Source organism: Drosophila erecta, unplaced genomic scaffold (genome assembly GCF_003286155.1).
Source record: "Drosophila erecta strain 14021-0224.00,06,07 unplaced genomic scaffold, DereRS2 tig00000021-arrow-pilon, whole genome shotgun sequence".
Classification (NCBI taxonomy): domain Eukaryota; kingdom Metazoa; phylum Arthropoda; class Insecta; order Diptera; family Drosophilidae; genus Drosophila; species Drosophila erecta.
Window position 1 is genome coordinate 3,908,616 of NW_020825198.1, and position 27,745 is coordinate 3,936,360.

At 42.5% G+C, this 27,745-nt stretch overlaps 4 protein-coding genes across 8 annotated transcripts; 2 read left to right on the top strand and 2 right to left on the bottom strand.

Annotated features, from left to right (window-relative positions):
• The first annotated feature begins 4,058 nt into the window (after positions 1 to 4,058).
• LOC6544067 (trypsin alpha-3) lies at positions 4,059 to 4,958 on the top strand. Its single transcript, XM_026976944.1, has one exon. The coding sequence runs from the start codon at positions 4,059 to 4,061 to the stop codon at positions 4,956 to 4,958; it is 900 nt and encodes a 299-aa protein (XP_026832745.1).
• Positions 4,959 to 5,265: 307 nt separating this feature from the next.
• Positions 5,266 to 6,030, top strand: LOC6544068 (trypsin beta). Its single transcript, XM_001971391.1, has one exon. The coding sequence runs from the start codon at positions 5,266 to 5,268 to the stop codon at positions 6,028 to 6,030; it is 765 nt and encodes a 254-aa protein (XP_001971427.1).
• Positions 6,031 to 7,282: 1,252 nt separating this feature from the next.
• Positions 7,283 to 16,666, bottom strand: LOC6544069 (epsin-2). 5 transcript variants are annotated; one of them, XM_015157950.2, is made up of 10 exons: positions 16,159 to 16,666; positions 12,365 to 12,515; positions 11,757 to 11,845; positions 11,034 to 11,692; positions 10,295 to 10,970; positions 10,069 to 10,159; positions 9,740 to 10,011; positions 9,565 to 9,666; positions 8,762 to 9,202; positions 7,283 to 8,214 (listed from the first exon to the last, which is right to left on the bottom strand). In XM_015157950.2, coding segments are annotated over exons 2-10 (2,391 nt in total). In that variant the 5' UTR covers positions 12,366 to 12,515; positions 16,159 to 16,666; the 3' UTR covers positions 7,283 to 8,154. The 5 variants fall into 5 exon arrangements, with proteins under 5 accessions (XP_015013436.1, XP_026832483.1, XP_026832482.1 ...); XM_026976682.1 differs by lacking the exon at positions 12,365 to 12,515; XM_026976681.1 differs by lacking the exon at positions 12,365 to 12,515 and having other exon boundaries at positions 16,147 to 16,666.
• Positions 16,667 to 17,813: 1,147 nt separating this feature from the next.
• LOC6544070 (leucine-rich repeats and immunoglobulin-like domains protein 3) lies at positions 17,814 to 26,516 on the bottom strand. Its single transcript, XM_001971393.3, has 4 exons — positions 25,455 to 26,516; positions 19,815 to 20,823; positions 19,559 to 19,757; positions 17,814 to 19,381 (listed from the first exon to the last, which is right to left on the bottom strand). Exons 1-4 carry the CDS (start codon positions 25,745 to 25,747, stop codon positions 18,405 to 18,407), a joined length of 2,478 nt encoding a protein of 825 aa, XP_001971429.1. The 5' UTR covers positions 25,748 to 26,516; the 3' UTR covers positions 17,814 to 18,404.
• Positions 26,517 to 27,745: the final 1,229 nt, after the last annotated feature.

Below are 27,745 nucleotides of genomic sequence, written 5' to 3' on the forward strand. Positions count from 1 at the left end.
GTTTCAATTATGCCAGAAAATGAAAGTTGCTGCAGAGAGCACTGTAATGGCTAAATTGCTGCCACCGAATCGCGGGTAATCCAGGAGATCATAACGAGATATCTTTATTTCTTTTACTACGAATTTGTCGGCCAGATGACCTCATGCATTTAAATATCTTTTTATTTTAATAAATCATATATCCTGAAATAACAAGCTATAATACTTTTATATAACATTATAATGATAAAACTACTTTCGGTTGCTTAGAAATAATATTTAGATGGAAAAGTAAAAGTTTTACCTGAAGTTTAAATTTCGATTTCAAAATACTCAAAAATTCATTAGTTAGCTTCAGCAGCATGTTCAGTGCCGCCTTTTAAGATCTGAAGTTCTCAAAGGTGCAACCTTCCCAGAACAGACAGCCCGTCAGTTTGGTATTTCAACATATTTTTTGGCAAAGCCATAATTAAAAATCAATTTGGCCAAAAAGTTCCTATTATGCAAGAGCAAGAGCAAGAGCCGCCGCGACAGGCTCGTAATAACCAGGTTCGTTGCCTCAGTCTTTTGTTTGCCGTTTTGTCAAAGGTGCAGGCAGGCACCCCATCCCCCATCTGCCGCCAGACATCAACGTGAGCCGCACATATCGAGCATAATATCGCGATGTGGAACGGCATGGTCTATTGGAACCCGGGTTCATGCTATGTCAAGCATGATTTCGCTGTTTGGGGGCCGTGCCTCAGAGACCCATTAATGAGCACACAAACTGGCATTTGACAGATTTTTTAATTAAACCATACAAATTGCGATTCTTCACGCTTTTCGCCACACGAAACAGTGCGGATATTATTGCTGGCCCACATGGCCGTAGGCATTGAAGCGCCTCCCGCTCCTTCCCTGCGAGTAAAAAAAAGTGGCATTCCAGTTAGCGATAAGCGAGTAATCTCAGCAAGAAACGAATGAAATGCCACCGTTATCGAATATCTGGCAGCTGGCAGCTCCCGCGTAAATGCAATTTAAGGAGCGGGGCAAAAAGAAATTTGCATAGGCGCCGAGCTAATGAATTTTTGCTGCCTGCTTACATAATTATCGGCGGCACCATTATGGCCTAAACCTGGACCTCGTGCTCCAAGTCCAAGTGCTCCTTTCACTTTTGTGCGAGTGCGCCTACCTAATTATTCCTGCTCGGCCGTGTCCACATCCATTGTGTCCCCTGTGATTTCGCACATAATTAAGCTGCGCAAAATTTACTTAAATTAATAGTTTTATTGTTTTGTCTCCGCCTGAGTCTGAGTCGAGCCGGAGTCATGCGGAAGCGGCGCCCTACCAAAAATGGGCATCCGAAACCTGCCACAAAAAATCCAGAAGTGAAAAGGGGTTACAAGCGATTACCACTAGCAGCAATAAATAAGAAAAAAGTAATCACAGAGCCACATCATTTCACTTTCTTGACAAATCGCAAAAGCGAATGAAAAGATTATATAATCCGGTTCTAAAATATCTAAGTTTAAATGGCCAACAATAAAATGTAAAATTTCTTCAGATAGTTGAACAAATTAAATATTTAATGATTTCAAATATACAAAAACCCTAGAAAGAAACCTGAAATATATTTTTCATTTGGTAAATGGCAAAGCCAATGACTGGTTTTTAGCTAGAGCTTGAAAACCAATAATGTAGGTCCACATCGGCATCACGAAGTGATGGTCCTTCGTGTCTGGATACTACAAGGGCAATGGAACTCATTATTTGCTGTACGGAATGAAAAAAAATATATTTTTTAATTTTAATGCAGATTTGTAGATGATTGCTCCAGAATCATTTAGAGGTATGCCACTCCAAAATCCGATTAAGATAAGTTGAGTTATGGAGTTTAGAACTTCAGCCTTAGGACATTTCTTAACATTTTTGAATTTCTACATCATAACGACAGAAAAATTTCAAAAAAAAATTTAGAAAAAATAAATTTTCAAATTTGAATGCAGATTTTTAGAGAATTGTTCCAGAATCATTTAGAGGTATGCCACTTCTCAATCCGATAAAGATAAGTTGAGTTATGGAGGTTAGAACTTCAGCCTTGGGACATTTTTGAATTTCTACATCATAACATCAAAAAATTTACAAAAAAATTAAAAAAAAAAAATTTCTAAATTTAAATGCAGATTTGTAGATGATTGCTCAATAATCATTTAGAGGTATGCCACTCCAAAATCCGATTAAGATAAGTTGAGTTATGGAGTTTAGAACTTCAGCCTTAGGACATTTCTTAACATTTTTGAATTTCTCCATCATAACATCAAAAAATTTACAAAAAAATTAAAAAAAAAAATATTTCTAAATTTAAATGCAGATTTGTAGATGATTGCTCAAGAATCATTTAGAGGTATGCCACTCCAAAATCCGATTAAGATAAGTTGAGTTATGGAGTTTAGAACTTCAGCCTTAGGACATTTCTTAACATTTTTGAATTTCTACATCATAACATCAAAAAATGTACAAAAAAATTAAAAAAAAAAATATTTCTAAATTTAAATGCAGATTTGTAGATGATTGCTCAAGAATCATTTAGAGGTATGCCACTCCAAAATCCGATTAAGATAAGTTGAGTTATGGAGTTTAGAACTTCTGCCTTAGGACATTTCTTAACATTTTTGAATTTCTACATCATAACATCAAAAAATTTACAAAAAAATTTAAAAAAAAATATTTCTAAACTTAAATGCAGATTTGTAGATGATTGCTCCAGATTCATTTAGAGGTATGCCACTCCAAAATCCGATTAAGATAAGTTGAGTTATGGAGCTTCGAACTTCCGCCTTTGGACATTTCTTAACATTTTTGAATTTCTACATCATAACATCAAAAAATTTACAAAAAAATTAAAAAAAAAAATATTTCTAAATTTAAATGCAGATTTGTAGATGATTGCTCCAGAATCATTTAGAGGTATGCCACTTCTAAATCCGATTAAGATAAGTTGAGTTATGGAGTTTAGAACTTCAGCCTTTGGACATTTCTTAACATTTTTGAATTTCTCCATCATAACATCAAAAAATTTACAAAAAAATTAAAAAAAAAATATTTCTAAATTTAAATGCAGATTTGTAGATGATTGCTCCAGAATCATTTAGAGATATGCCACTCCGAAATCCGATAAAGATAAGTTGAGTTATAGAGGTTAGAACTTCAGCCTTGGGGCATTTTTGAATTTCTACATCATAACATCAAAAAATTTAAAAAAAAATTAAAAAAAAAAATATTTCTAAATTTAAATGCAGATTTGTAGATGATTGCTCAAGAATCATTTAGAGGTATGCCACTTCTAAATCCGATTAAGATAAGTTGAGTTATGGAGGTTAAAACTTCAGCCTTGAGACATTTTTGAATTTCTACATCATAACATCAAAAAATTTACAAAAAAAATTAAAAAAAAATATATTTCTAAATTTAAATGCAGATTTGTAGATGATTGCTCAAGAATCATTTAGAGGTATGCCACTTCTAAATCCGATTAAGATAAGTTGAGTTATGGAGGTTAAAACTTCAGCCTTGAGACATTTTTGAATTTCTACATAATAACATCAAAAAATTTACAAAAAAATTAAAAAAAAATATATTTCTAGATTTGAATGCAGATTTTTAAAGAGGTATGCCACTTCAACATCCGATTAAGATAAGTTATTTTACTCTTTTACTCTACGAGTAACTGGTATAATAATAGTAGAATTGTTACGAAATCAATTAAATTACCACCCTTTACATTGCTTTCAAATATCATTCTTCGGCAAACTATAAAGCAATTAAAATGTTCGATTTAAGGAAAATTTTTATAAGCGTGGCTTATGACAAAAATTGACAGCATTTCAAATTCGTCTTGACCGCTGCAGGTTAATTTTTTGCCAGAATTCGCTAATTAGCTTAGCCTACTTCAACGGAGCTAAAGATAAATGGTCAACAATATAAAATATAAAAAGATTAAAGAACCGGGAACTAAGAGGTCAAAAGGTGAGCTATTCTTCAAAGATAGTTCAGTCGAGAGGCGATCGTTGCTTCGATCAGTTGTAGAAACGTGTTCTAGAATGATTGCAAGTTTATCGCGAATAGTGCTTATTGCGAATGTGTGCGTCCTGATGGCAGGTGGTCAACCAAACAATTGGACTGGCTACTATGTAGACAATGGCACCCACTATCTGCTTTATGAAGGGCCACGAATTAGGCCCCAGACTTTTTTGCCTGGAAATATATCCACTAACCCCGCCATAAATGCTCTGGAAGCACAGGACCACCTGCCCACTCGAATTGTGAACGGCAAGAGGATCAAGTGCACCAGAGCCCCATACCAGTGTGCTCTGCACTTTGATAAATACTTCATTTGTGGGTGTGTTATACTTAATCGGCGATGGATTCTAACTGCCCAGCATTGCAAAATTGGCAGTTCTGGCAGCTATACAGTTCGAGCGGGCTCAACGCAGCAGAGAAGAGGTGGTCAGCTTCTACAGGTTCAGAAAACTGTGTGCCATCCGCACTACAGTAAATACACCATGAAGAATGACTTGTGCATGATGAAGCTAAAGACTCCACTGCATCTCGGCCGCTGTGTACAGAAGGTGAAGCTTCCCTCCACGAGAACCAAGCAATTTCCCAAATGTTACCTGGCCAGCGGATGGGGTCTCACCTCACCCAACGCCCAGAATGCCCAGCGATATCTGCGGGGTGTTATCGTTTGCAGGGTGAGTCGAGCCCAGTGCCAGCAGGATTATCGGGGCGCCGGGATCAAGATCTACAGGGAAATGATCTGCGCCAAGCGAAAGCACCGAGACACTTGCTCCGGAGATTCCGGAGGACCCTTGGTCCACAATGGCGTGCTCTACGGAGTGACGTCGTTCGGAATCGGTTGTGCCAGTGGCAAATATCCGGGAGTGTATGTCAGTGTGTTGCAATATACTCGCTGGATTAAGATGGTCGCAAAAAACAATTAAAATCCCATTTCAGTCAAACAAAAAGTCTATCAGTTTCTTTATAGATTAAGTTTTTTATAACTTGATTTGTTGCTTTTGTGATATTACTTGAATAATAAGTTCAATATTTGCGTTGTCAAGCCCCCAAGTGATAGAATGTGGTATTTATAGCGCCAATTAATATTCATGCCAAATACAGTAGTTCGCATGCCAAACCTGGGTTCATTAGCATTCTTGATTCCCAGCAAGCATAGAGTTCGCGCCCAAGGGTCAAGAAGTCGACTTTCAGTTATCGGCCATTACTCGTTCTTTACGGTCTGTACGGATGATGAAAATTTTGGCGTTGATTTTACTGCTCATTTGTGGGCATAAAACCTGCGCTTCATCCACCCAGGAACGGATTGTGGGTGGAGTGGAGCTGCCCATTCATCTTACACCATGGCTGGCTTCGATCGTGGTGCATGGCAACTATAGTTGCACTTCGGCATTGATTACGTCTCAGTGGCTGGTCACGGCTGGACATTGCGTACACTATCCAGATAGCTACTCCGTTCGCGCAGGATCTACTTTCACTGATGAGGGTGGTCAGAGAAGGGACGTAGTGAGTGTTATCCTTCATCCAGATTTGAATCTACGGACGCTGGAGAACGACATCGCCTTGTTGAAGATAGGTAAACCCTTCAGTTTGGGAGCAAATATTCAGGTGGTGAAGCTTCCGGGTCTTAACATACTTCCAAGAACCCTCTGGGTTGCCGGTTGGGGCTATCAAGATGCCACTGACAGTGAATCGGAACCCAGACTACGTGGCACAATGGTGGAAGTTATTGATCTGAGACGTTGCCAGCGACTGTACTCCCATCTGCATCGTCCCATTACGGATGATATGGTGTGTGCAGCAGCAGCTGGACGAGATCACTGCTACGGCGACTCAGGGGCTCCCTTGGTTCACCGCGGCATTAGCTATGGAATCGTATCCTTTGCTCATGGATGTGCTGACCCACATTTTCCAGGGGTGTACACTAGACTAGCCAACTATGTAACCTGGATCTTCAATGTCCTGGAAAGTGATTGGAAAATGAATGTGGCATATTAAAATTAAACAATATATGCAACAGAGTTTTTATTTATTTCTTTCTCATTGTACCACTTTGCTCGGAAGTCAGTTCTTCCTGCATCTGCTGGTTGCTCATCGCTCCTGGAATACCCGATGCATTATACAATCCGCCAGCGTTTTCCCAGCCATCTGAGAAGCCGCTCTTTCTCGTGCCCAACCAAGGCGATAAACTCGTACCGCCGCCGCTCGACGGCAAATTTGTGTAAATTATGTATTTGTGCATTTTGATTTCATTTAAACGAAGTTTCCTGATGGCCCCTGGCGCATGTCAAATATCAAAACCGAAACCAGCCTGCCAGCTAGCTGGCCACTTGCGCAACAGCCACATCCAGCAATCCATATCCATATCCAGCCCCATCCCGATTCCATATCCACATCCCCACATCCCCATCCCCATCCCAATCCCAATCCCAGCTGGCCAAAATATCACTGCCATATGCGGTGGGCGTGCTCCGTTAATGCTGCACTCTGGCGTCCCCCGAAATTAACATAATCGTGCTGCCGTTGCTGCTGGGATCGGGATCGGGATGCGGATTGGTATTGGGATTGGTATTGTCTATGCCTGCGCCTGCGCCTGTGTATCCGACACGAGTGTGATGCCCCCAACAAAGTGTTGAATGCTGGCGCTGGCTGTCAAGTGGAGGCCCCCGGGCATTGGCACACTCAGTCGCCACCCGCTTAGTTGTGCAATGGGAGCATCAAAAGTGGTCTGACTTTTACATGGATTTGCTTTGCTTTGTTTTTTTAGTTAAAATAAAATTTTAATAATATGAAAATATGCTTAAAATTTGCAGTTTTGCAAGTGTATATGTGATTTTCGGGGGTGTGGGTGTGTGTGTGTTCATATATATAAAAGGTTATCAGTGTTGTGGGGTGTATACGCTTGCTAGTCAGGCATGTAAATCTCTTAAGCATAATTTCACACCGAATCGGCTTTCTTTTATATATATATATGTATATTTTGTTTATCATTAAGCTTATACAATTCGTTACGTATTCTAACCTAAATGTATACCATCATTTTGTTTTGCTGTTTGCTTTGTTTTAGTTTTCGATTTGCTCTCGTAATCTTGTTCTTTGTATATGTGTTCAAAGGTTTTTGTAAATTTTAAACTAGTCGCTATAAAAATGTTCAACAGCAAACTCGCGTATGCATTGGTGACTTGAAGGTGGACCAAAAGCGAATGCACAAACAAATCAACTGTCAACTCGAAAAAATCGTAAAAATGTGTTTAAAAATCGATAGCCAAAAGCCATTAATAATTGTATTTGGTTTCTGCAGCATGCGCGCACAATAAATTTTACAAAAATGAACGTAAAAAATGTACAATTACAAGCACACATAATTTGTTTAACATGGTTTTGCACATGTTCTCTCTACCAATGCATTCTTTAAAGCTATATAACAATTTTTTAAATTTCATTTTGCATCATTAGTTCTGGACTCGATTGTATCTCCTCTGTACCGTCTGCCTTCTTGATTTTTGCCCCAACAAGGATAGAAATTAATTAACAGTAAGTGATCAACTAAGGAAGTACTTGAAGACTGACAGTGAAGGATTCCCCAACAACCACACAACTTCAGGGGAGGTGGGGCACATATACCCATGAGCTTTAAAAACATTAAATTTAGAGTGTGAATCGTAGGGAGAGTAATTTCATAGTCAGCTGAATGGCGTCGGGGATGCCTTGCGATTTCTTATGGGATGGTTTACAGATTTAGTTATTGCAAATGTGTTAGACTCAAGTTCAGTTTAATTGTAAGCTTCCTGCGCAACAGTTCTCTACTCATCTTGGCTGGGTGTCGTTGCTGTTTCTGTTTAACTCCTCAATTTCTATTTCGCTGGATCTTGGCTTTCTCTCTCTCATACATCACATATTTTACACTTTAATAATACTTCCTTACACATAATTTATTAATTAATTCATATTTCCCTCTCTGCAGTTATGTAGGGCTAAAGTTGGTTGCTTCTGCTGCTATTGTTGCTAACGCTATTGGACAGCTTCTTATACACCAGTCAGGCCTTTATTAGTTGACTTTCCCTTAATTGATGATCCCGCTGCTGCTCCTGCTTACATTGTTGCTGATTGATCGTCGCCAATTTACGACAAAAACGGATTTGTAGCTGCTTCCGGTTTGATCCACGGCATGTTGTTATTTTGCTGCAAAATGCAATATCTCATTAGTTTGATTCCCGTATTTCAGTACGCACAAGCTGAGTTACTAGATAAAAGCGAACAACATGCTGAGTTTAGGATATTTGAGCCAACTACAGGGTTTACATTATTGGTTTAATAGTTTTAGTTGTTAGAGGGAATTCTACGAGTTAAATAGAAGAGCATGCACATTCGAAAAACAGTTTTACCCATTAGCATTTATTGCTTATTGTATGTTTTATTTAAGCGTCCAAGCCTCCATTGATGGCTACAATTAGAAAATATTATGGATCAACTGGGTTTTAGCAGAGCTTCTGGTTAGGATGAGTACGTATTCTCCGGGAAGCAGCATGGGAAACCCTGTGCTGCACTCCCCAATCAGCAGCTCATAGTACTCATAATGGCATAAAACAAACAAAAAGAAAACTAAATCAACGAAATAAATCAAATCAAATCAAAACCAAAATGCAAGCTAAACAATAAGCAACAATTTCTTGCAAGGGTGGTAGTGTGGGAATGGCAGCAGCGTCAACTTTAGAGGCAGCAAACTCACTTCCAGCTTGCAGTTGGCCGACGAGGCTGGGGGGCCAAAACTCTGGACAGGATCGGCCACAAAACCCAGGGGAGCAACACTAATTCCAGGGGTTTCGGCCAGAGATTCGGATAGGGCGCTGCTATAGCTGGCAGCAAAACTTGAATAAAGTCTGGGAGTACCATAGTTGCTGCTGATATTGTTATTATCCTTGCTGTTGTACATAAAGCTATCATCAGCAGGTGCTGTTGGACTATTATAGTATGGACGTTCGTTGAATATATCCATGTTGCGAATGCCATCGACGCCCGGACTCGGACTTGCGTAGCAGCTGTGTAGGGTGCTGTTGCTGGTGGAGCTATTCATATTGCTTGGGATATTGCTATTACCAAGGATATTGGTGCTGCTGCTGCTGCTGCTACTTTGATACGCATAATTGTAGACCTGCGAATTGGGCTGTGGCTGGTGGATGTTGGCGGAGGGAATGATGGGATTACTAAACGCACTCAACAGCTGAAATTCACCCACGGACGAGGTCCCCAAATTGAGGCTAGTGGGACGCACGGGAGGCGGAAGTTTTGGCTGGGATATCGGGTTTTACATGCAACAGTTGCTCAAAACGAAATGACAGAAGGACAAACGATAGTAAAAGGAAACAAAATGCAGACGTGAAATGATAAGATAGTTTCAAAGAGTAAACAGAAATATCGATAAGTCATCAGAGAGCAAAACCTCAATTAAAATAATTCAAATATAAGTAAAAAGAACGCAGAGTTTCCCTAACACCGCAGACGCACAAAATCCGCCAAATTCTGGCAACTCACCTGTGAAGTCGCACTAACGCCACCCATTACAGGTGCCCAGGGATCTTGGTTCATGCTGACTGAAAACGGAGCCTGTTGTTTCAGCTGATTGATGGACGGCACCTAGTAGCATCCAAAAATGTAAATAATAAGCAAATCGATGTGCATTTAAATCGAATCACAAAATTCAACTCACGGCTGGCTGCTGTTGCTGGAATAGATTCGTCTTGGGTGGCACTACGTTGTCGCTGAAGGGATTGTACGTCGGCTGATTACCCGTTTGCGTTTGTGGCGCAATCGGTTTGATCAGATTGTCCAGGTTAACAAGCGCAGAGTTCTCGCCGAGGAAAGAGTGGGCATCCTTTAGAGGTTTCTTTGCCGTGGCGCCCGTCGACGGATGCATACTGCTGTTTATAGCTCCATTTCCGTAGTTCACCGATAGCGGGTCCATGTCATCGAGCAGAGAAGCTGGAAATAGTTTCACGGTGATAAGCTCGAAGTGATGTTCTCTTATGAAAGCCTTACCATTGTTGTTGTTGGAGGCGTTGGAATTGCTGTGCTCACTCTTGTTCCGGTTGGTAATCAAGTCAAACTCATCAAACTCGGGTGATTGTTTCTGAAATGGACCAGAGTATTTTAATTCATTACATCAACAAATAAAAAAAATTAAATTAGCAGTTCAATAATCTGCATAAATATTACAAAAAAATTTAAATTTTATAATCAAATTAAAGATGACAACACCGCTTACCTTTATGGCACCTGTTCCCAGGGCTTTCCAGGGATCATCTAGTGCTCCCACACCCGTCTGAGGTGCTACTCCTCCTGCCCAGGGATCTGCCAAGCCAGCTGCTGCTGCTCCTCCTGCCGCTGATGCTGCTGGCTCTGCTAGCCAAGGATCAGAAGATGAGCTACCATTATTTGTCGCATGGTTTACGGGCGCAGCTCCTAAAGCTCCGGCAGCAGTGGATTTGATCAGCCAGCCTTCAGCAGCAGCACCGGCCGGAGTGGCTCCACGTCCATTTTGGTTGGCATTGCCATTGGTCTGCAGCCAACCCTCGTTGGAGGAGCCCGAGGCCACCGATGGCGACTGAGTGCGAGCACCCCAGGCATCGTTTCCAGCTCCTGCACCCAATGGCGCAGAACTCATCGGCACTCCGGCACCCATGATGGTTCGGGGGGCACCGGAGGGGTTCCAGGGATCCACTTGTGGCGAGGATGTACCTGACCATGGATCGGACAGCTGACTGGGAGCTCGCGGACCAGGCGTGGCCCAGGGATCGACTACAGCCGCGGGGGCGCCGCCTGCAGCGCCCAGCGGCGGACTCGAGATGCTCGTAGCGCCCAGAGAAATATCCAGCAGATCCAGCAAATGGCTCTGTGGTTCCTGCTTCTTTGGCGCAGGAATAGGTCGTCCGTTTGGATCCCTAAAATATTAGAGAATTTTATTGGTATTGGCATCAGAAAAGTTCTCTACGATATCTACTCACTTGAAATCCTGCTCACTCTGGCTGAGCGCGAGTTGCAAACGCACATCATCACTGCGCCGCTTGGCCTCCTCCTGCTCAGCTTCCTCTCGTGACATGGCCATGGCCAGCTGGAGCTGCAGCTCCTCCTCGCCGGCCGTCTGGGGACGAACCATTTCCAGCTCGGAGACCGATTTGGGCGGCTCCTCCTGCCAGCCCGGCGGCAGATCTCGTTGTGATGGTCCATCGATATAGCCATCGCTGCCGAATCCACTCTGGTGCTGGGCAAATCTCTCCTTGGCCTTCAGCGCCTTCGCACGCTCGTTCTTTAATCGCTCGTCATCCTTGAGGAGAGTGACCAGCTGCTTGGCCTTCTCACGAACATGGGTGCCCTGATCCTTGCCTTCCTCGAAGTACACAAACTCTCGCAGGGTTTGAATGGCAAAGATGTTCTCCTTGCACTGCTGGGCCACCTTTTCCGAGCCGGTCTTAATCAGATACTCCAGCAAAATGAGTGCCTTGTACACGTGGCGCCAGTTCTTGCCGTGGTCATTTAGACGCTTCCAGATCATCTGCATGATTTCCGAAAAGGCAACCACATTGTTGGTGAGGTCCGCTATCTCGCCCATGATGGCGGCCGAAGGACCCCACGGGTCATTCGAGGTGGCCTCGCGCACTTTGACCTATGTATATGAAAGTTTGGTTTTAAATAGCTGAATTGGCTTATGGCTCGTAGAGATCACTCACCTGGGCATCGGAGTAGTTGTGCGCAAGGTTCTTGATGTTTCTGCGCAGACCAGCGACATTGACCTGCATATCGTCCTTTTGCTTTCTCACTGTGTGACAAGAAGGATGAAAAGGGGTGTTAACATGGTTATATCTTCTCTATCCAAACGTTTAGTGGGATAGGGGGCTTATCGGTTGGATTGTGGTAAGGGTTATTTGATCTTGGTTTTAGTTTTGCTATCGAAGATTTCCGCTTTGATGTTAATGCGAATCGGTGTGTGGTAAATTTGGGATTTTGGGTTCTTTTTGACAGTTTCTGCGAGGGTTTCCGAATCTAAAGTGTTAAGTGTGTTTCGGACTACAAAATCTGAACAAAAACAAACAGAAACGGTGAAGGCGAATCGGTTCCAGTGGGTGTGGAACGTATGTGGAAGGTGTTACGTGATATCTTTGGTGAGTTTTGCTGCTCTGTGTTGCTGCTCGATGTGGTGAGAGTTGAAACTCAAGTTTCAAATCGAATCGGATCCAATATGTTCAATATGTCCCATTTATATTTGGCGGTATATATAATTTTTTTGTTGTGGAATAGAAATTGAAGTTATATGAGATGAATTAACATTGAGACTTACTTTTCGTTTGTTTTTGCGTTTGACTTGGCTTTTTATTTTCTATACAAAAACTTTGGACTTTTGCTAGAATAAGCTATAGATTCTTTTGCTGTTTTTGTTTTTAAATTCGTTTTGGTTTATGTTTATTGCTGTTTAAGTGCTCCAAAGCAAGCTATATATGAGATACAAGATAAATACAATCAAAATACATAGTAAAAGAGTACACATACGGATATACATATTTATATATAGTCAAATGTCGGTTGTGACTGTATTTGCAACAGTGCAAAACACACAAATTAATTGTTTAAGTAATCGCCAAACTCAAGTGCACCAAACAAAAAAAAGTGAAAGCATATGTTGAAACAAAAATTGAGATACGAAACTCTGAGATTTTAAAGCGCTGCTTTAAAAACCGCACCAGACTTTACAATACTAGATACACCCAGTCCGAAAGACTCTGGAAGAAATAATTCAATTTGCGGGCAAACAAAAAGCAAACGGAAAGGAAAAGCATGGCAAAAAAAAAATTAAACAAAACATGGCAAAGAGTATACCCCCCGACACTTCCAAGTCGACTAGGAAATACACAGCACAAAAAAAAGCAATATATGTTTAAAAACTTAATGAACAAATAAATACACAATTTATTTGCCACCGAAAGTGCTTAACATCAATTGAATTTTAACCATTAACAATTTATACAATTTAGATATGTACAAAAATGTTTGTATTTCGAATTTTGCCTAGTAATGTAATGGCAAACAGATTAAAATACTTCAAGAATTTTATCTTTTAATATTATCTTTTTTTATTCCTCTTCGTGGAATGTTCTTAATCTATCTCATGAGCTACATTAACCCTCTGCATCCAGAGCCTCTGCTTGAACTTAACCCATGGCAAACCGAAACAAGAAGCCGCAAAAGTGCAAATAGCCAAGGCTCAAGAATCAAAAAGTGGACAGACAAACGTCTGCGGCTATGTCTGGATATGCAAATTTTCAGACCAAACTGCATTATGCATTACAGGGCGACCCACAACCACAGCGAGAATTTATAGCAAATGAATTGATTTTTCACCGCCCTCTTTGCGCGGTTCCATCTATTTTTAAAAGCGAAAAATGCACACCGGCTAATCAAATTGCTATCGATTCAGTTGCAAAAGTAGCGAACGCTCTTCGAGTAGAATTACAAGTAATGTTGTTCCCGATCTTAAAGAAAAACATACGAGAATGTACATAAATAGGACGCAGTTACGAATTGAAGCTGATTAAGTATAAGAAAACTACGTGCATTGTTTGGCAAAAAGTAGATAAAAGCCCTTATTGCCGCAGTGTGTGGCACTTCACACACTTAATAATGTTTTCAAATTTATTAAAAACAATATAATCGAGCAATACACAGAAAAGGCAATATTGTGTTTGATAAGCGAATAGCCCGTTTTATTGGGTTATCGATAAGACCAAAAAACAAAAAAAAGTACCACTTTCTTGTTTCGAGTTATCATAAAGTGATTAGAAATAAATTTTAAAATAATAATTTGAAATTATTGATGTTTTCATAAAGGTCTTTCGGCACTTAAGGTAGTAATTGACCCCAGCTATCCCAAGGAAAATCTCAGAAACACTGAAAGTTAAGCGACGACTATTAACCAGTTTATGAGCTGGAGAATCATTTAGTTTCTGATATAAGCACCGTTCTTTATGCGGTCAGACGGGTCTATATTTATATTTGTTTATCTTTTGTGTAAACAACGCACTTGACACATATCGAGAAGAGCCGGCAGTGGTTCTCTCCATCGCGAACCCGCCTAAAACTGTATCTCACAGATAAACCCGTTTCGCAGGCATTCGAGCTATGCGAGAAATCAAGTGAATATATGTATGGGGGGAATGAATACTCGTAAATGGGCAGTGAAATTCATTGACCGATCGTAGTAGCGATCCACTGCGAAAAAGGGCCGTTTGTCTGCCTCGTTTGTTTGTTTTCATTTCGCCAGTGGAAGGCGAAATAATTTAATTAAATGTCGCGCAGTAAGACGGGCAAAAAAACACTACGCAAATGAAGTGCAAGAGTCAAGAAAAAGTGGGTGGCGCGGTGTGGATGGTGGTCTGTTTTTCTTCATCGTTTTTTTTTTTTATAGTGACGGTGGCCTGAACTTGAGCAAATTGAATGCCAGACGGCAGACAGAGCAACGACGAAGCTTTCTTTGTGTTTCTGTGCACTTGACATTCGCCGAAACGTCGCCGTTTTATTGCCAAAAAATATACGTCTGTGCTTGTGTGGGTATCAAAACAAACAGAATGGCGAACGAGTTGCGAATCACTTTGTTCCAAAGGCTGCGAGCCTTGACGGCAGCGGTTCAATGAACGCAGCAAGAGGCTGAAAAAGCTCCCCAAATGCTCCAAATGCTCCAAATGCTCCAAACTGAACTCAAAATGGGGAGCTACTGCGTGTGAGGTGTTCGCCGATTGATATGCGCGATGGTACTGATCACTCTGCGATCGCTCGTTATATCCAAACGCAATTAAATGCGAGCAAAATATTCCACATTCACGAGGCTATTTGACGGGCATTATTGTCAGACGTTTAGTATGTTTCCGCTAAGGTGGAAAATATTGATGAAAGCCTGTCAGTAAGCCCACAACAGATCGTTCTCTTTTGTTCCTATATACTTTTTTATCTCATTAAACAACGGGGAAGCTTTTCTATTTTGATCTTACAGGTTGAACTCAATTCTTTACAATCTTGAGGCGAACAAAAATGAAACATTTAATACAGGTTTGAATTGATATACTCAATACCTAAACTTATTTGTGAGCTCTTTTTATTAAACACCGAAAATAGCATCCGATTGGTAAGAATTTAAAGAATTTAAATTACTATTTTAAAGAAATTAATTAATTAAAACTATTAATTGAAACTATTTCCAGAGTAATAGATTATATACATATGTACAACGAAAGTTCCAAATAACAATAAAAAAGTCGCTGTTAAACATCTGCTTATCTGGAATTCGAGGAATTTCCAGTCTGTAGATATCCATGTTACTTTCGCAGATGAAATGTTTGCTTTTGGTTTACGGTTATCTGGGCTCTTGAGATGTTTTTCTATTAGCACCTCAAACAGGTGGAAAGGGTTAGCCGCTGGCGGCGAAGGTCACTGTTCGCTCGCTGATGCTGCCCACTGTGCAACACGATCACCGGCCCCTCCTCACTGCCCCTCGGCCACCCCTTCCCCGCTTGGCACTGTTGCATTTTCCAATGTTGCTGCAGCTGTTGTAAATGCGGGCGTACATTAGCTATCATTTCTATATAATATATGTAATATATTATGTATATGTATTAATGGCTACATGGGTGCTTTCTGTGGCTGTGTGCGTGTGATAACGAGCCAGAAATGCGATTAGATTTCATTTGTGACACTCAAGCTACTCGCACCCACACCCACACACGCACACGCCACGCACACGGACGCACTGATTGGGGGGCACACGAATGTGCGAAACTTCATTCATTACTCATCCGCCCCCCTCGCATACATAAACCTGTTTCCACCCACGCCCCTGGCAACCCCGAATCCCCGAATCCACAATGACTAATCACTCGACCGGCTAACGGCAGTTATCAAATTATAAAAAAAAAAAAACACAAAAACCGAAGAAGCGCTATCAATATAAAATACGGTTAGCGGGGAATAACGTTTAGACAAGGGGATCTATAATTACGGAAATTATTATTTAAGAAAAAGAAGCCCCAAAGAGAAAGAGAGAGAGAAATATGTTTGTGGCCCACTCCCACTTACTCTTTCGCTCACCTGCAATGTTTCTGTGTTGTTGTTGTTGTTTTTGTTGCTTCACTGCAGTTCGCCTTTGGGGGTACGAGTGAGTGTGTGTGTGTGTGTGTGTGTGCGTGTGTGGGGGCTCCGCTCGGCTGTCTATGTGTGTGTCTGTGTGTGCGACTCCTCCTCCCCAACTAGTTTTCTTTTCTATATTTTACGACTTTCTTTTCTTTCTTTTTTCGGACTCGTATAGACAAAGTCACAAGATGACGATGACGACAATGCGACGTCAACAAAAGGGGGGAAAACAGTGGAGCTGCGCGCACGATATGGATATCCAAAAATCCTGGCACTTTATCGGGTTTTTAGGGCTCTCGACGGCGATTGCGATGATATTGCAACTTATTTACCCTTTGCACTCTGCACTCTGCACACAAAACACGAATTATTATTTCTTTCTCTGCTTTTCGCTTTGTACTAGTGATGGGACCAGAACTGATGGGCACTCGATACATTCACAATATCGCGATATCGATTTATTCTTGCACCTATCGGTTCTTATCAGTTCCGAATGTTAGTATTTTAAAAATACTAGGTAATAAATGAACTAATTTATTTCTGTTACTTAATAATATTCATTTCTTATTATTCATTTCTATTTTGTACAATCTAAAACCGAATAACCATTTACTAACTTCAAACCAACAATTAATGTCGTTGTCTGCTTTTTTTCTTTTAAATCTTACTTTGATGAGTATTTCGGATTATAATTAAGAGAATGTTTAAAATATACTAATACTGCAAATTATCTACCGCGTATTTAAATATTATAACTCGCTGGTATGTTTTCGCTGTCCTCCGTTTTATACACATGCTATCGATGATAATCGATAACTTCCACACATCACTTATCGATTGCACTTCCCTTTCTAACTTACCAAATTGTGGTGAATTTTCTTGGGTGAAAGTGATAACGTTATTTTTGTCATTTATTTACAGTTGTACTTATTTATTTCTAACGTAAAGACTTAATGTTCTGTCTAAACATCTAAAACATTAAAATCAATTAATTGTGATATTTTTGTTATTGTGAGCTTAGAGTATTTTGGATCTCACCTCAACCGTTAGCGGTTACACGAGTTGGCGCCAATATAAAATTTTCAAAAACAAAAAAGGAACTTTGGATTTGCACTTTAATCATTTAATCAAAAATAACTTCAAGAAAATGCGGCAAGTTTTTAAAGAAGATAACAACAAACTCGAGTTTTATTTACGATTTTATTTAGAATACCATTTTCATTTTCGTATAATTACACGCTAAAATCTATTTTCTCATTTTGTTAACGAACTGATAACAATATTTTTTCTCGTTTTTTCTTCGTATTTTTTTTTCAGTTTGTGCATGTGCACGGCTACGGTTGTGTTTGTGTGTGGTTTTGTGTGTTTGTGTGTGAGTGAGTGCTTTTCGTTATTAACATTAGCTCGATGCGATTTGTTGTTGCTGTTGTTTAACTCTAAGTACCTACTTGTAGATGTTCAACGTTCATACGTGTATACAGTTATTAAATATAGATAATGTGCATATGCAGTTGCATATTCGATATCTCCAACTTCCTGTTTCTGTCGGTCATGCTATCGCTCTTTAATTTCACGGTTTGTTTCAATTTCGAAACCATTTTTTTCATTTTTTTATGATTATACTAAGCGAGCCGACTTATATTCAGATTTGTTTTTAGAAAATGTATCACCTTTCTATGTGTTTTAATGTATCAATATATAATCAGCTCTAGACATTTAAGAGAATTAAGAATACATTTTTTTTAAATCCATATAATTTTAACATTTTTGGAAAATTTCTTTTAATTCCGTGAAATTGAAAACCGAAAGAGTTCCGCTTGCCAACGCCAAAACACACATACGCGAAATTGAGCCCCCAACAAATAAGCTTAAATCATAAGACTGTCCTCGTCCGTTTGTCCCGAATTCAGGATTGAAAAACCCCGGTAATCGTATCGAATTTTGCATTCAAATCGACGAAAAAAACTCAACAAAAAAGCGTTTGGTTCGACAACTGTTCGATTTAGCGATGGCTTAAATAAAACATAAGAACTAAGTTAACTTAAGGCATACAAATCCGAAACTCGCTCCTTCCGCCGTTTGCATGCTGCTCCGTCCGATCTCCATCGATTCCACCGCCTCCATCCGTCTGCGATTTACAGTAAAATAATGTGGTTATTTTCGGGGGATTCCCCCGAGGAGTCTAACCCCTCCAAGCGCAGGACTCACTCCTCCGGCGGTTCCTCGGGAATCTGGAGGCTCTGCGCCGCGTGCGGATACTCCGCGTGCACTGAGTTGGAGTGCACCGACTCGGAGTCCTCCTCCAGCGCATTCGCCTTGCTCGGAGGCGGCGTCAGTGCATCATTGCCCACCGGAGGCTGCACCAGATTGGGGATGTACTCGACCGTCTCGTATTCGGTCTTGGCCACCGCCTCGTGGTCCAGATCCCGCTCTAGTTCTCGCTCCCTTTCGCGCTCCCTCTCCCTTTCCAGGTCCTGCTGCAGGGGATCGAGAATCACTGGCGGAACCAGGGCAGATGCCTCATCCTGAGCCACTCCTACATCCGTTTGATTGTCTGGAGTGTCCTGCGCATTGTGATCCTGCAGTTCCACAATCACGGGCAGCGTTTCATTGGGTTTCGGTGTCGTGGTGCTGGTGGTCGTCGTGGTGGGTGCTGTGGTGGTTATCACCTCGATGGGAGCCACCTGACTACTGGTCTCTGTTGTTGCCGTCGTTGTGGTACTTGTGGTAGTCGTGGTCTCCTGTGTGTTGTCCGTGGCAACTGGATTCGCGGCGGTAGGCTCATTCTTCTCCTCTTCTGCTGCCACGGGAAGTGGCAGAGGTGATGGCGGCGTAGTGGTGGTCAGCAGAAGTGGTGTTGGTAGTGGCGATATCACCGGATTGACCAATGCGGTGCTAATGAGCACTGGATTACCCAGAGTGGCAATGAGTGGCGGTAATAGCTCATTATTGGCCTTGATCAGCGATGGCATGATTACCCGCACCATTGGCTTTGGAGCCTCGCCTGCCAACTTCAGATTGGTCAACATCATGGGCAGGTTCACATTGTATAGTATCGGGAGTACTATGCACACCTCCTGGTCATTCTCAAAGCACTGGGATCGACCTCGAATTCGGGCCTCCTGGTCTGCCATCAATCGACACAACTCGTTCAACCCCACGTCGCACATGATGGGATTGTCTGGAGGAAGAATCAAAGAGTTTTTATCAACATCAGAGCTATAGTTATATTGGAGGTATAATTCTAGGCTTATTCTATATGGCTTATATAACGAATTTCCCATATGAATGGCTATAGTCATTTTGGAAAAGGTAGGAGCAATCCGAGCACCTAGCAAAGAAATCTTAGATGACATACCATCTAGATGTATCTCCAGTTTGCCGGGCACATTGTGATTTTTGCATCGTGTGTTGGTGACGAGTTCGCTTGATATGGACGTGATCTGGTTGTTGGTCAAGTTGGCCTGGCACAGAACGGGCAGTCCCTTGAAGTCCTGTTCCAGTTTGGTGATATTGTTGTAGGCAACCTTAAGGATTTTCAGGCTGGGCAACAAAGTCTACATGCAAACAATACGAATTAGTACACAATAGTCTACAGACAGTGAGTTGCTCACCATTTCCAAGGGCTTGAGCTCCGCCAGCTGATTCCCGGTCAGGTCGAGGATGTCCAAACGGATCATGCCATCGAAATCCCCCACCTGGAGGTGTTTCAATCGGTTTCCAGCCAAATTCAGTATCCGCAGATTGCCCAAGCCGGCCAAAGCTCCATTCAGAGAGTCGATTCTGTTGTTATCCAGATCCAGGTTGACAAGCATCAGCTCCTGCACTCCACGGGGATCGGGCAGCAGACGTTGGATGCGATTGCTGGACAGCTGGAGTGTCTTCAGCGAACGCAGTCCGTGCAGTTCCGCCATGGAAAACTCTTCGATGTCGTTGAATGAAAAGTTGGCGTTCTTCAGCTTAAGGATGGGCAGTAGCGAGGAGTTGAGCGACTTGATGTGGTTACAGCCCATCTGCAGGGTCTCCACCTTGGAGCAGGTGGCGAATTCGTCCTGGGCTAAGTACTCCAGCTCATTGTTGTCGGCCATGACCTCGGACAGATTGACGGCATTGCGAAGTACGCGATCGAAGGATCTCAGTTGGTTGCAGTGTATGTGGACCGTCTCCAGGCTGTGCATGCCGGCCATGTTGGCAGGTAGGCGTTCCAACCTATTGTTGTGGGCCATCAGGAGGCGCAGCTGCCCGCCATCGGGCAGCTCGTCATCCAGCGAGGTGATGTTATTCGCATTGATGAACAGGGACTCCAAGTTGTGCAGATCGTGAAGCGAGCCATTGAGCGACTCCAGTTGGTTTCTACCCAAGTGCAGGATGAGAAGGCTCTTGGGAAAGGATCCTCTGTCCAGGCGCGTGATGATGTTGCTCACCAGGATCAGGTTCGTCACCCGTTGAATGCCCCGGAAGTCCTCCTGCTGCACCGCCCGTATCTTGCACCGCCCAATGTCCAGAGTCAAAAGGCTCGGCATGTGGCTCAGGGCGTGCTTCGGGATCTCGTCGAGGTCGTTGTCGCCGATGCTTAGGTAGGTGACATTCGATAACCCGCGGAACGGCACCTCGGGCAGCGATCTATAAATAGCGGCAACAAAACAAATCCATTACAATTTCGTATTATTAGACGGAGGGAGCCGAGTGTTGGACACACGGCCAAAAAGGCAGTAGGACTACTCGGATCCAGTTCACCAATCCTCAAGAGACTTTTGAACAAAGGTGAAAGGTGACCATGGATTATCAGTAAAAATCAAAGGATTCTCTTGCACTAACTAATATCCAATGCCAATGACAATTTCTATCAGATGGAAAGACCTTCTGAAGCTGATTCAAGGAATTCGCAGATTGAAAGTATTATTCATTTGCGATGCGCTCCCTAATCTCTTCTATATTCTTATTTTGTTTGGTATTTCCCGATAATCAGGCAACATATATGTACATATGTATTATTCAATAGATAACACTCGGTTTTGGCGACATTTTTTAGAATTCTTGCGTTTATTCGTTAATGAATGTTTAATGGCGTTTGTTCAATTCATTTCTAAGTAATAAACGTAGCATTTGCATTTTTGGCAATTTTGCGCATGGCGGACGTCCCACGATTGCAGATTAAAATCTTAGTAAATTCGAAAATGTATTGTTTTTATGAATGACTCCAATAATCGTTATAGTGCGAGAGCAATGCCCCCTAAATCTGATTCACGCCATGACAGTGATTCAAGCCAATCTGTAATTAGTTTTGAATGGGCCCGTATCGAGTTTCGCATCCCTGGTCTATCTTTGGACCTGATGACGCAGCCTTATCAGGGGCTATGGCCCCATCCCGCTCCGCTGCACCTGATCAGTATCTTTATCGACGTCTGCAGGTGGCTATTAAGTTGTCGCCGACGAGGCGCCAAACGGCCCCCAAGAACAGCAGATTCATGATGGGAACTGGGCTGGATGGCGTGCCAAGTGAATCCTTGGCGCCCGTTATTGCCATGATGATGTGGAATACATATACATATGTGGATATATGGAATATGGACGTATGTATGGACGGTGGCCAGTGCAGCAGATTGATTGGCAGGCAGGCTCTATTTTTAGCCAGACGATCTTGATTGATTGCCGGCTCCGAGGAGGTGGAGTGCTACTTTATCTGCGAGCTGCGCTTGTCAAGCCTTGATTATGTAATGAGTGAAGCTGGCCGAGATGGACGCTCTGCCCAGATGCTCAGACACTGCGATACTGTATCCATAATGAGCCCGTCGAACTTGAGCACATAGATATCGAGATAGATAGATGGTGGGTTGGCTGGATGGATAGATGGTGGGATGGTTGGACGGATGGACGGATGGACGGATGGATGGATGGATGGATGACTGGTGTGTGCGATCGTGCAGAGATGTATCCACAATTCCTTAACGTCAGCGGTATAATTGTCACACGACCTAAACTGGCCCCTTGATCATTGATTGAGCGTAATAATAAAATTCAATTGGACTGCCTGCTTCGCTCTTGACTGACCCCGGACCAAAGACCACGGAACACGGAGAGAGCCCCCAACCGCATAGCATACATGTATACATATACCCCAAAATCGAAATTGAAAACAAAAACAAAAACATTCCATTTTAGAGTGCTAGTAGCAGTTGATATATTGAATGCTCTGTTATTGTTTGCTGTGCTACCAACACCGATTGAGTAACTTAAATCCGTTTCCATCGGACACATTATCTCTTTTTGGGCCAGACAGATCGGCTGGAAATATTCCATCGGACACCGACACCCAATAAATTATGTATGTACGAGTAGTTATCATAATTAATTGTCAGGCAGCAAGCGAATGAAGCAACATTCAACATTTTTCGCACTTTCCCAGGGCTGTGACTGCACTCCGATAATGCTGGTCATAATGCGATCACTGCAACAATAGCCTCAAACAAATCTGCGAGTGATTGAACACATAATGCACATATAGTTGGCCCCGAGCATGAGACTGATCGCTTATCGCCTGAGAAAGCACCAGACCAAAGTCATCAATCTGTCGAAAAGGCCACATAACTCCTTCTGCCAGATCCCATCCACCCGATGTCCTTATGTCCATTCAATAGTTGCCCACACTTCACCCAAGTGCTCGCTGATTATGGGCGATCGTAAAAGGCGATCATAAACTCAAGTTGAATTTATTTTGGCGCCAGCCATTAGGCATATTTAATAGTCGTAAAAAAATCAAATAAACAGAAGCTCTTATCACACATTGCTTTCAGCTGTGGTCTACATTCGGGCTAGGATGGTACTGATATGTGTACTTGGACCAGATCCATCAGTGCAGTGGGATCCAATAAAGGCAAGGCGTTTGATGCCAATGCCAACTCCTTACAATGTCTTTTCAAATTTGCCATTTTCCTAGAATTTAAACATCAGATTTTTAGTGATTTCCCCCATTCCAAAGTCTATCGGAAACGCCAAAAAATCTGAGAATCTCTGAAACGAAGCCGCTTGGGAATTTCATGCATGCCAGCGTATAAGTATTTAAAAATTTGTGATTTTAAGATGGCGCCACACAGGAAATAAATTTTTAAGCCGATGAAATACATGTTGTATAGAAAGGAATTTCGTAATTACTATGATAATTATTTTGCCCTTGAAAGATTAAAACTGTGTACCTAAGTATGTGCAATATTAGCAGCCAGATCGTCTATCCTAATTTCTCCCAGTGCATACGCACACACATGTGTGATGGCGATACTTTTCCTGGCTGGCTGGCATGATTTGGTCAAAGCGCGATATTAAGGCAATAGGTCAATTGTTATAAATTGACATCAATGTAAAAAGCGTTCCCCGAGCAGCCAGAATCGAAGGCATTGCCACCAGAGGCACGCGCTCCCCACTGGATGCTCGATTGTGGATTCTGGATTCTGGGGGAGATCGGCGATTGGGGAGATGGTGCATAACACTGATTCGATCAAGTCGGCTAATTAAGTCATGCCGCCTTTCATACAAGCACTCAAATTGCATTCGGAGAATGATAAATCGAATAGCTTAATCGTGGGGTAGCCGGGCATTTGCCATGATTTCAGAAAACCGATTGAGAGAAGAAATGGATATTCCCAGAACCTAAAGATCGCAATCTGTTGAATTGTACTTGTGCTTCAAAAAATTTCAATGAATTGCCATTTTACTAAAACGTGTTTAGCATGTTCGTCTAATCGCAGCTTCATCCCACACAGCTACGAGTAAATTTCGAATAGACTCCCAAAAACCATAAAGATAAGCGCTCTTTAAGAATAAACATTAATGAGTCTAGTACTATGGACTACAACAAAGAGATATTTCATTTCGGCTAAGACAAAGATACAACTGAATGAAGCTATTGATAAATGAAACAAACGCTGGTCCTTGTCACTGAATACAGTTTTTAAAAACATTTGTTTTCGTGTTCGAATTTTCGGCTGTCTTTTCTTTTGGCACAAAGAATCCTGAGTCATATATTGTTTTGAATCGAGACTGTCGCTGTAAAACAACGGAGTCAAATATCAATGAACCCGCGACAGGCGCTTATGAAATAGGCTCGAATGTTATTTCTATATTCGCAAGTGCAGATTCGGTAGATTGGTGGATCGAAGGCATTTATTTATACTCGTTATTTATAATTGCCAATATATAAAACACAATGCGACAGTGAATTGAAATTCATTGAGAGTCAGAGTGGGAAAACGTGCAGGCGCCGTTGAAAAGACGCTTTCAATAAACTGCAATTATCAATTTTGTGTACGCATTAAGTATACGCCGTATACCGCCAGCCATACGGCAAGTACATAGCAAAATCCTATATAAATACTTCGTAGGTGATAAGAGCCTGCTGTTATCAATTGAACAAGAAGAATACGAGAATCGAGCTGAATCGACATCCCATAGTTGGTAGTGTGTCCGCTGGCCGTTGGGAATTAGCGGCAATTCAATGCCTTCTACTTCCTAATTGAAAAATTAAATCATCTGGGCGGCAATTAAGATGCGACTGCGACTGCACCATCTCCAAGTCATCCTCCTCTCCTTCGCAATTTGCCCAATTGAGCCATAGATAATGAGGCGTCGGCGGCACTGGGCTCTTTGACGTAAACAAACGACATTGTTATTGTTTTAGTATCTATATGGCTGTAAACAAGATCTGGGCACCCAAACCGATCTGAGGAGCACATTTTTTCGTGCATTTACATAAGCATATTGAAATTTGTGTACATTTTGCATTATTATTTTTCGCTCGGCTTTTATTGGGTTTAAGGAACCTAAATTGATTGCCGGCCGAGCGGAAAATTCTGCCTTTCTGCGGAACTTGGCTGTTGGCCTTGAACTCCCCCCGGTAAAGAAATTTTGATTGGATCTATGGCAGGAACGTTTACCCAATAGATGACACACCTCGTTCCCCAGAATTTGGCACACGCTACCAAGAAATATATTCTACCTACAACACCATATTTCAAAACTATCATAGGCTATATCTAAGATGTATGCTATATGAAAAGCAGTGCAACTCTGTTCCCTTGCTAACAATGTGTGAAGTGTGAATAATGAACAAAAACGATCCTAGTTGGGAAATGTAGAATAAATTGAGACTTGTTAGTCTGTTTCTAGAAAATAGTAATAGAACGCAAACACTGGAAAACCCCTTATAAAGCTATTTGGCTCCTGGTCTCGAAAAATGTAACCGAATCGATGACTCAACTCACTTGAGACTGTTCCACTGCATCCGCAGCTTGTACAAGTTGAAGTTCATATCCGTAAACGATCGCATTTCCAGGTCGTCGAGTTGTGAGTGCGTGATCTTCAGGTCGATGTTGGTGTCGGCATTGAGCTTATTGGCCAGGCTGTCTACCACGGCGTTAAAGGACTCCAGTTTCTCGCAGGAGAGCTCCACATGGTTCCAGGCCTTGCCCGTTTCGCAGGTGCAGGGCGAGATCTCCGGACGCACGGAGCACTGGAGCGAGGCCAGGTGAAAGACGGTGTACACGAGGGAAGTCATTTTGGTGGAGTGATCTCAGCCACTCGTCGTATGCGATTTCACAATGCTTTGGCCAGAGCAACAAAATATATATGTACACTTCTTGCTTATCTACGATATCTCAGTTCACAGTTCACAAATCACGGTTTTCCGGCTCGAGACCAGGACACGTTGCATTCGCCCGGGCGGCGGATTATCAACTGTTCGAACAGGCAGCTCGGAAAATGCGATAGACTCGGGAAATTACCCACTAGGCGCACATATGCGTGCGTGCGGGGGTTTCCATGGCAGCTCGGTTTTCCAGCAGGATTTCGTTGATTCTCTGAACCGCTGGCATCGGATTTCAAAGCCGCACTGTCACCACTTTTGAAGATCTTTCGAAAAACACACGCGCACAACACTTCAAGATCGGATCGGTTTGGTTCGGTTCGGTCGATCGATCGATCGATGGCTGGATGGATGGATCGATCGTATCGAATCGAATCGAATCTTTACGACTGGGATATGGAGAGATGGAGCTGGAGCTGGAGCTGCTACTCCTCCGCCTCCTCCTATCTGCTAGACCTCCTGACCCGCTCGTATATAGATCGCCGATGCTCGGGATTAATCTTCTAAAATATTGTATTTGTCAAACCGAACACCGCGAGTATATCTCTATTGTATTTTATTTATTGATGGGCTGCTGATCACGTCTAGATTGCAGGGCGGTCTCTTTGCGACTGGGAGTGGAAATGCTAACGTTGAGGATTCGTATGTGCTGCTTGCTAGCTGCTGCTAGCTGCGGCTGCTGTTGCTGCTGCTGCTGCTGCTGCCAGCGGCGCTGTTGCGATATGTACTGCTGCTGCTGCTGCTGCTGCTGGTTTTACTCTCTCTCCGATCTCTTGGCGCTCTGGCGCGATGTACGAGCGGCTTTTTGGCCAATTGGGGACTTGAGATGCGGCTATAATTGTCCACGACACTCAATTACATGTTATGTCGGCGCCAGGCATCAATCTCCATCTATATCTGCAACTCAATCCCGATCGCGATGTGCGTGTTTGTGCCCCCTTCGAGTGGCGATGCTGCTACTTGCTACTTGCTGCCCGCTTCGGAACGTAGTTCTATGTATGGGGCATCATTATACTATCGTGGACACATGTTGGTACTTACATATGTGCAACTGCCTGCTGCTCTGGCTCTACGCACTCCCAATAAATTGTCCTTTACATAGACATCTGGCACTCGCCGCGCTCGCACTCTCGTCAATGTTTTTAATTATGACTTTTGGGATCTTATCGTACCGTATCGGATTGGATTGGATCGCATCGGATCGGATAGTTGGCAGTGTTTGAATGCAACCGGCTTGTTTAAGGATCTCCGCAGCCCAATTGAGATTGGGCCAAGTGAAAATTTTCCACTGGCGCCAGAGCGCTACAGAAACTCTGGCGGGGAAGGGATCAGGCTGCTGGGATCAGGCAGCTGGGAGCAGGCAGCTGGGAGCAGGGAGCAGGGAGCAGGAGCCATGCATCAAAGTCCGCTGCCTTAATTTATCTGCAAGTTCTGGGCCCGCATGCATAATTAAACACTGGGCGCCTTAAATGCGCTCGCCACAAATTCCGCAAATTCCACGGATTGCGCGTGCCAACGATGTCTCCTCCTCGTCGTCGTCGCAGTTTCGTCTGCAGTTCTGGCTGCAATTAATCATCGGGATCATCGGGGGACGGCCACTGGCTGAGTGACTTCTGATGCCCAGCCAACACATCCATCTCCATTTTCCATGCAGACTGCCAGCTCCCGAGGAACCTTGGCACGATTATGTTATGTTTAGGGCCGTCTGAGAGATTAACTTAATTACATACAGCCGGGCTCACTCATTTATTAATTGATCCATTCAATAATGTTTCAGTAAAAAATGTATTTCCATTTTTCAGCCAAATTGTAAACTTAAAATGGGCAACATCATTTTTGAATTAAATAATTTTTCTTATCAAATTACCAACTAGGTTCTGTTATAAAAAAATGTGGAAAACTCTCGGAACT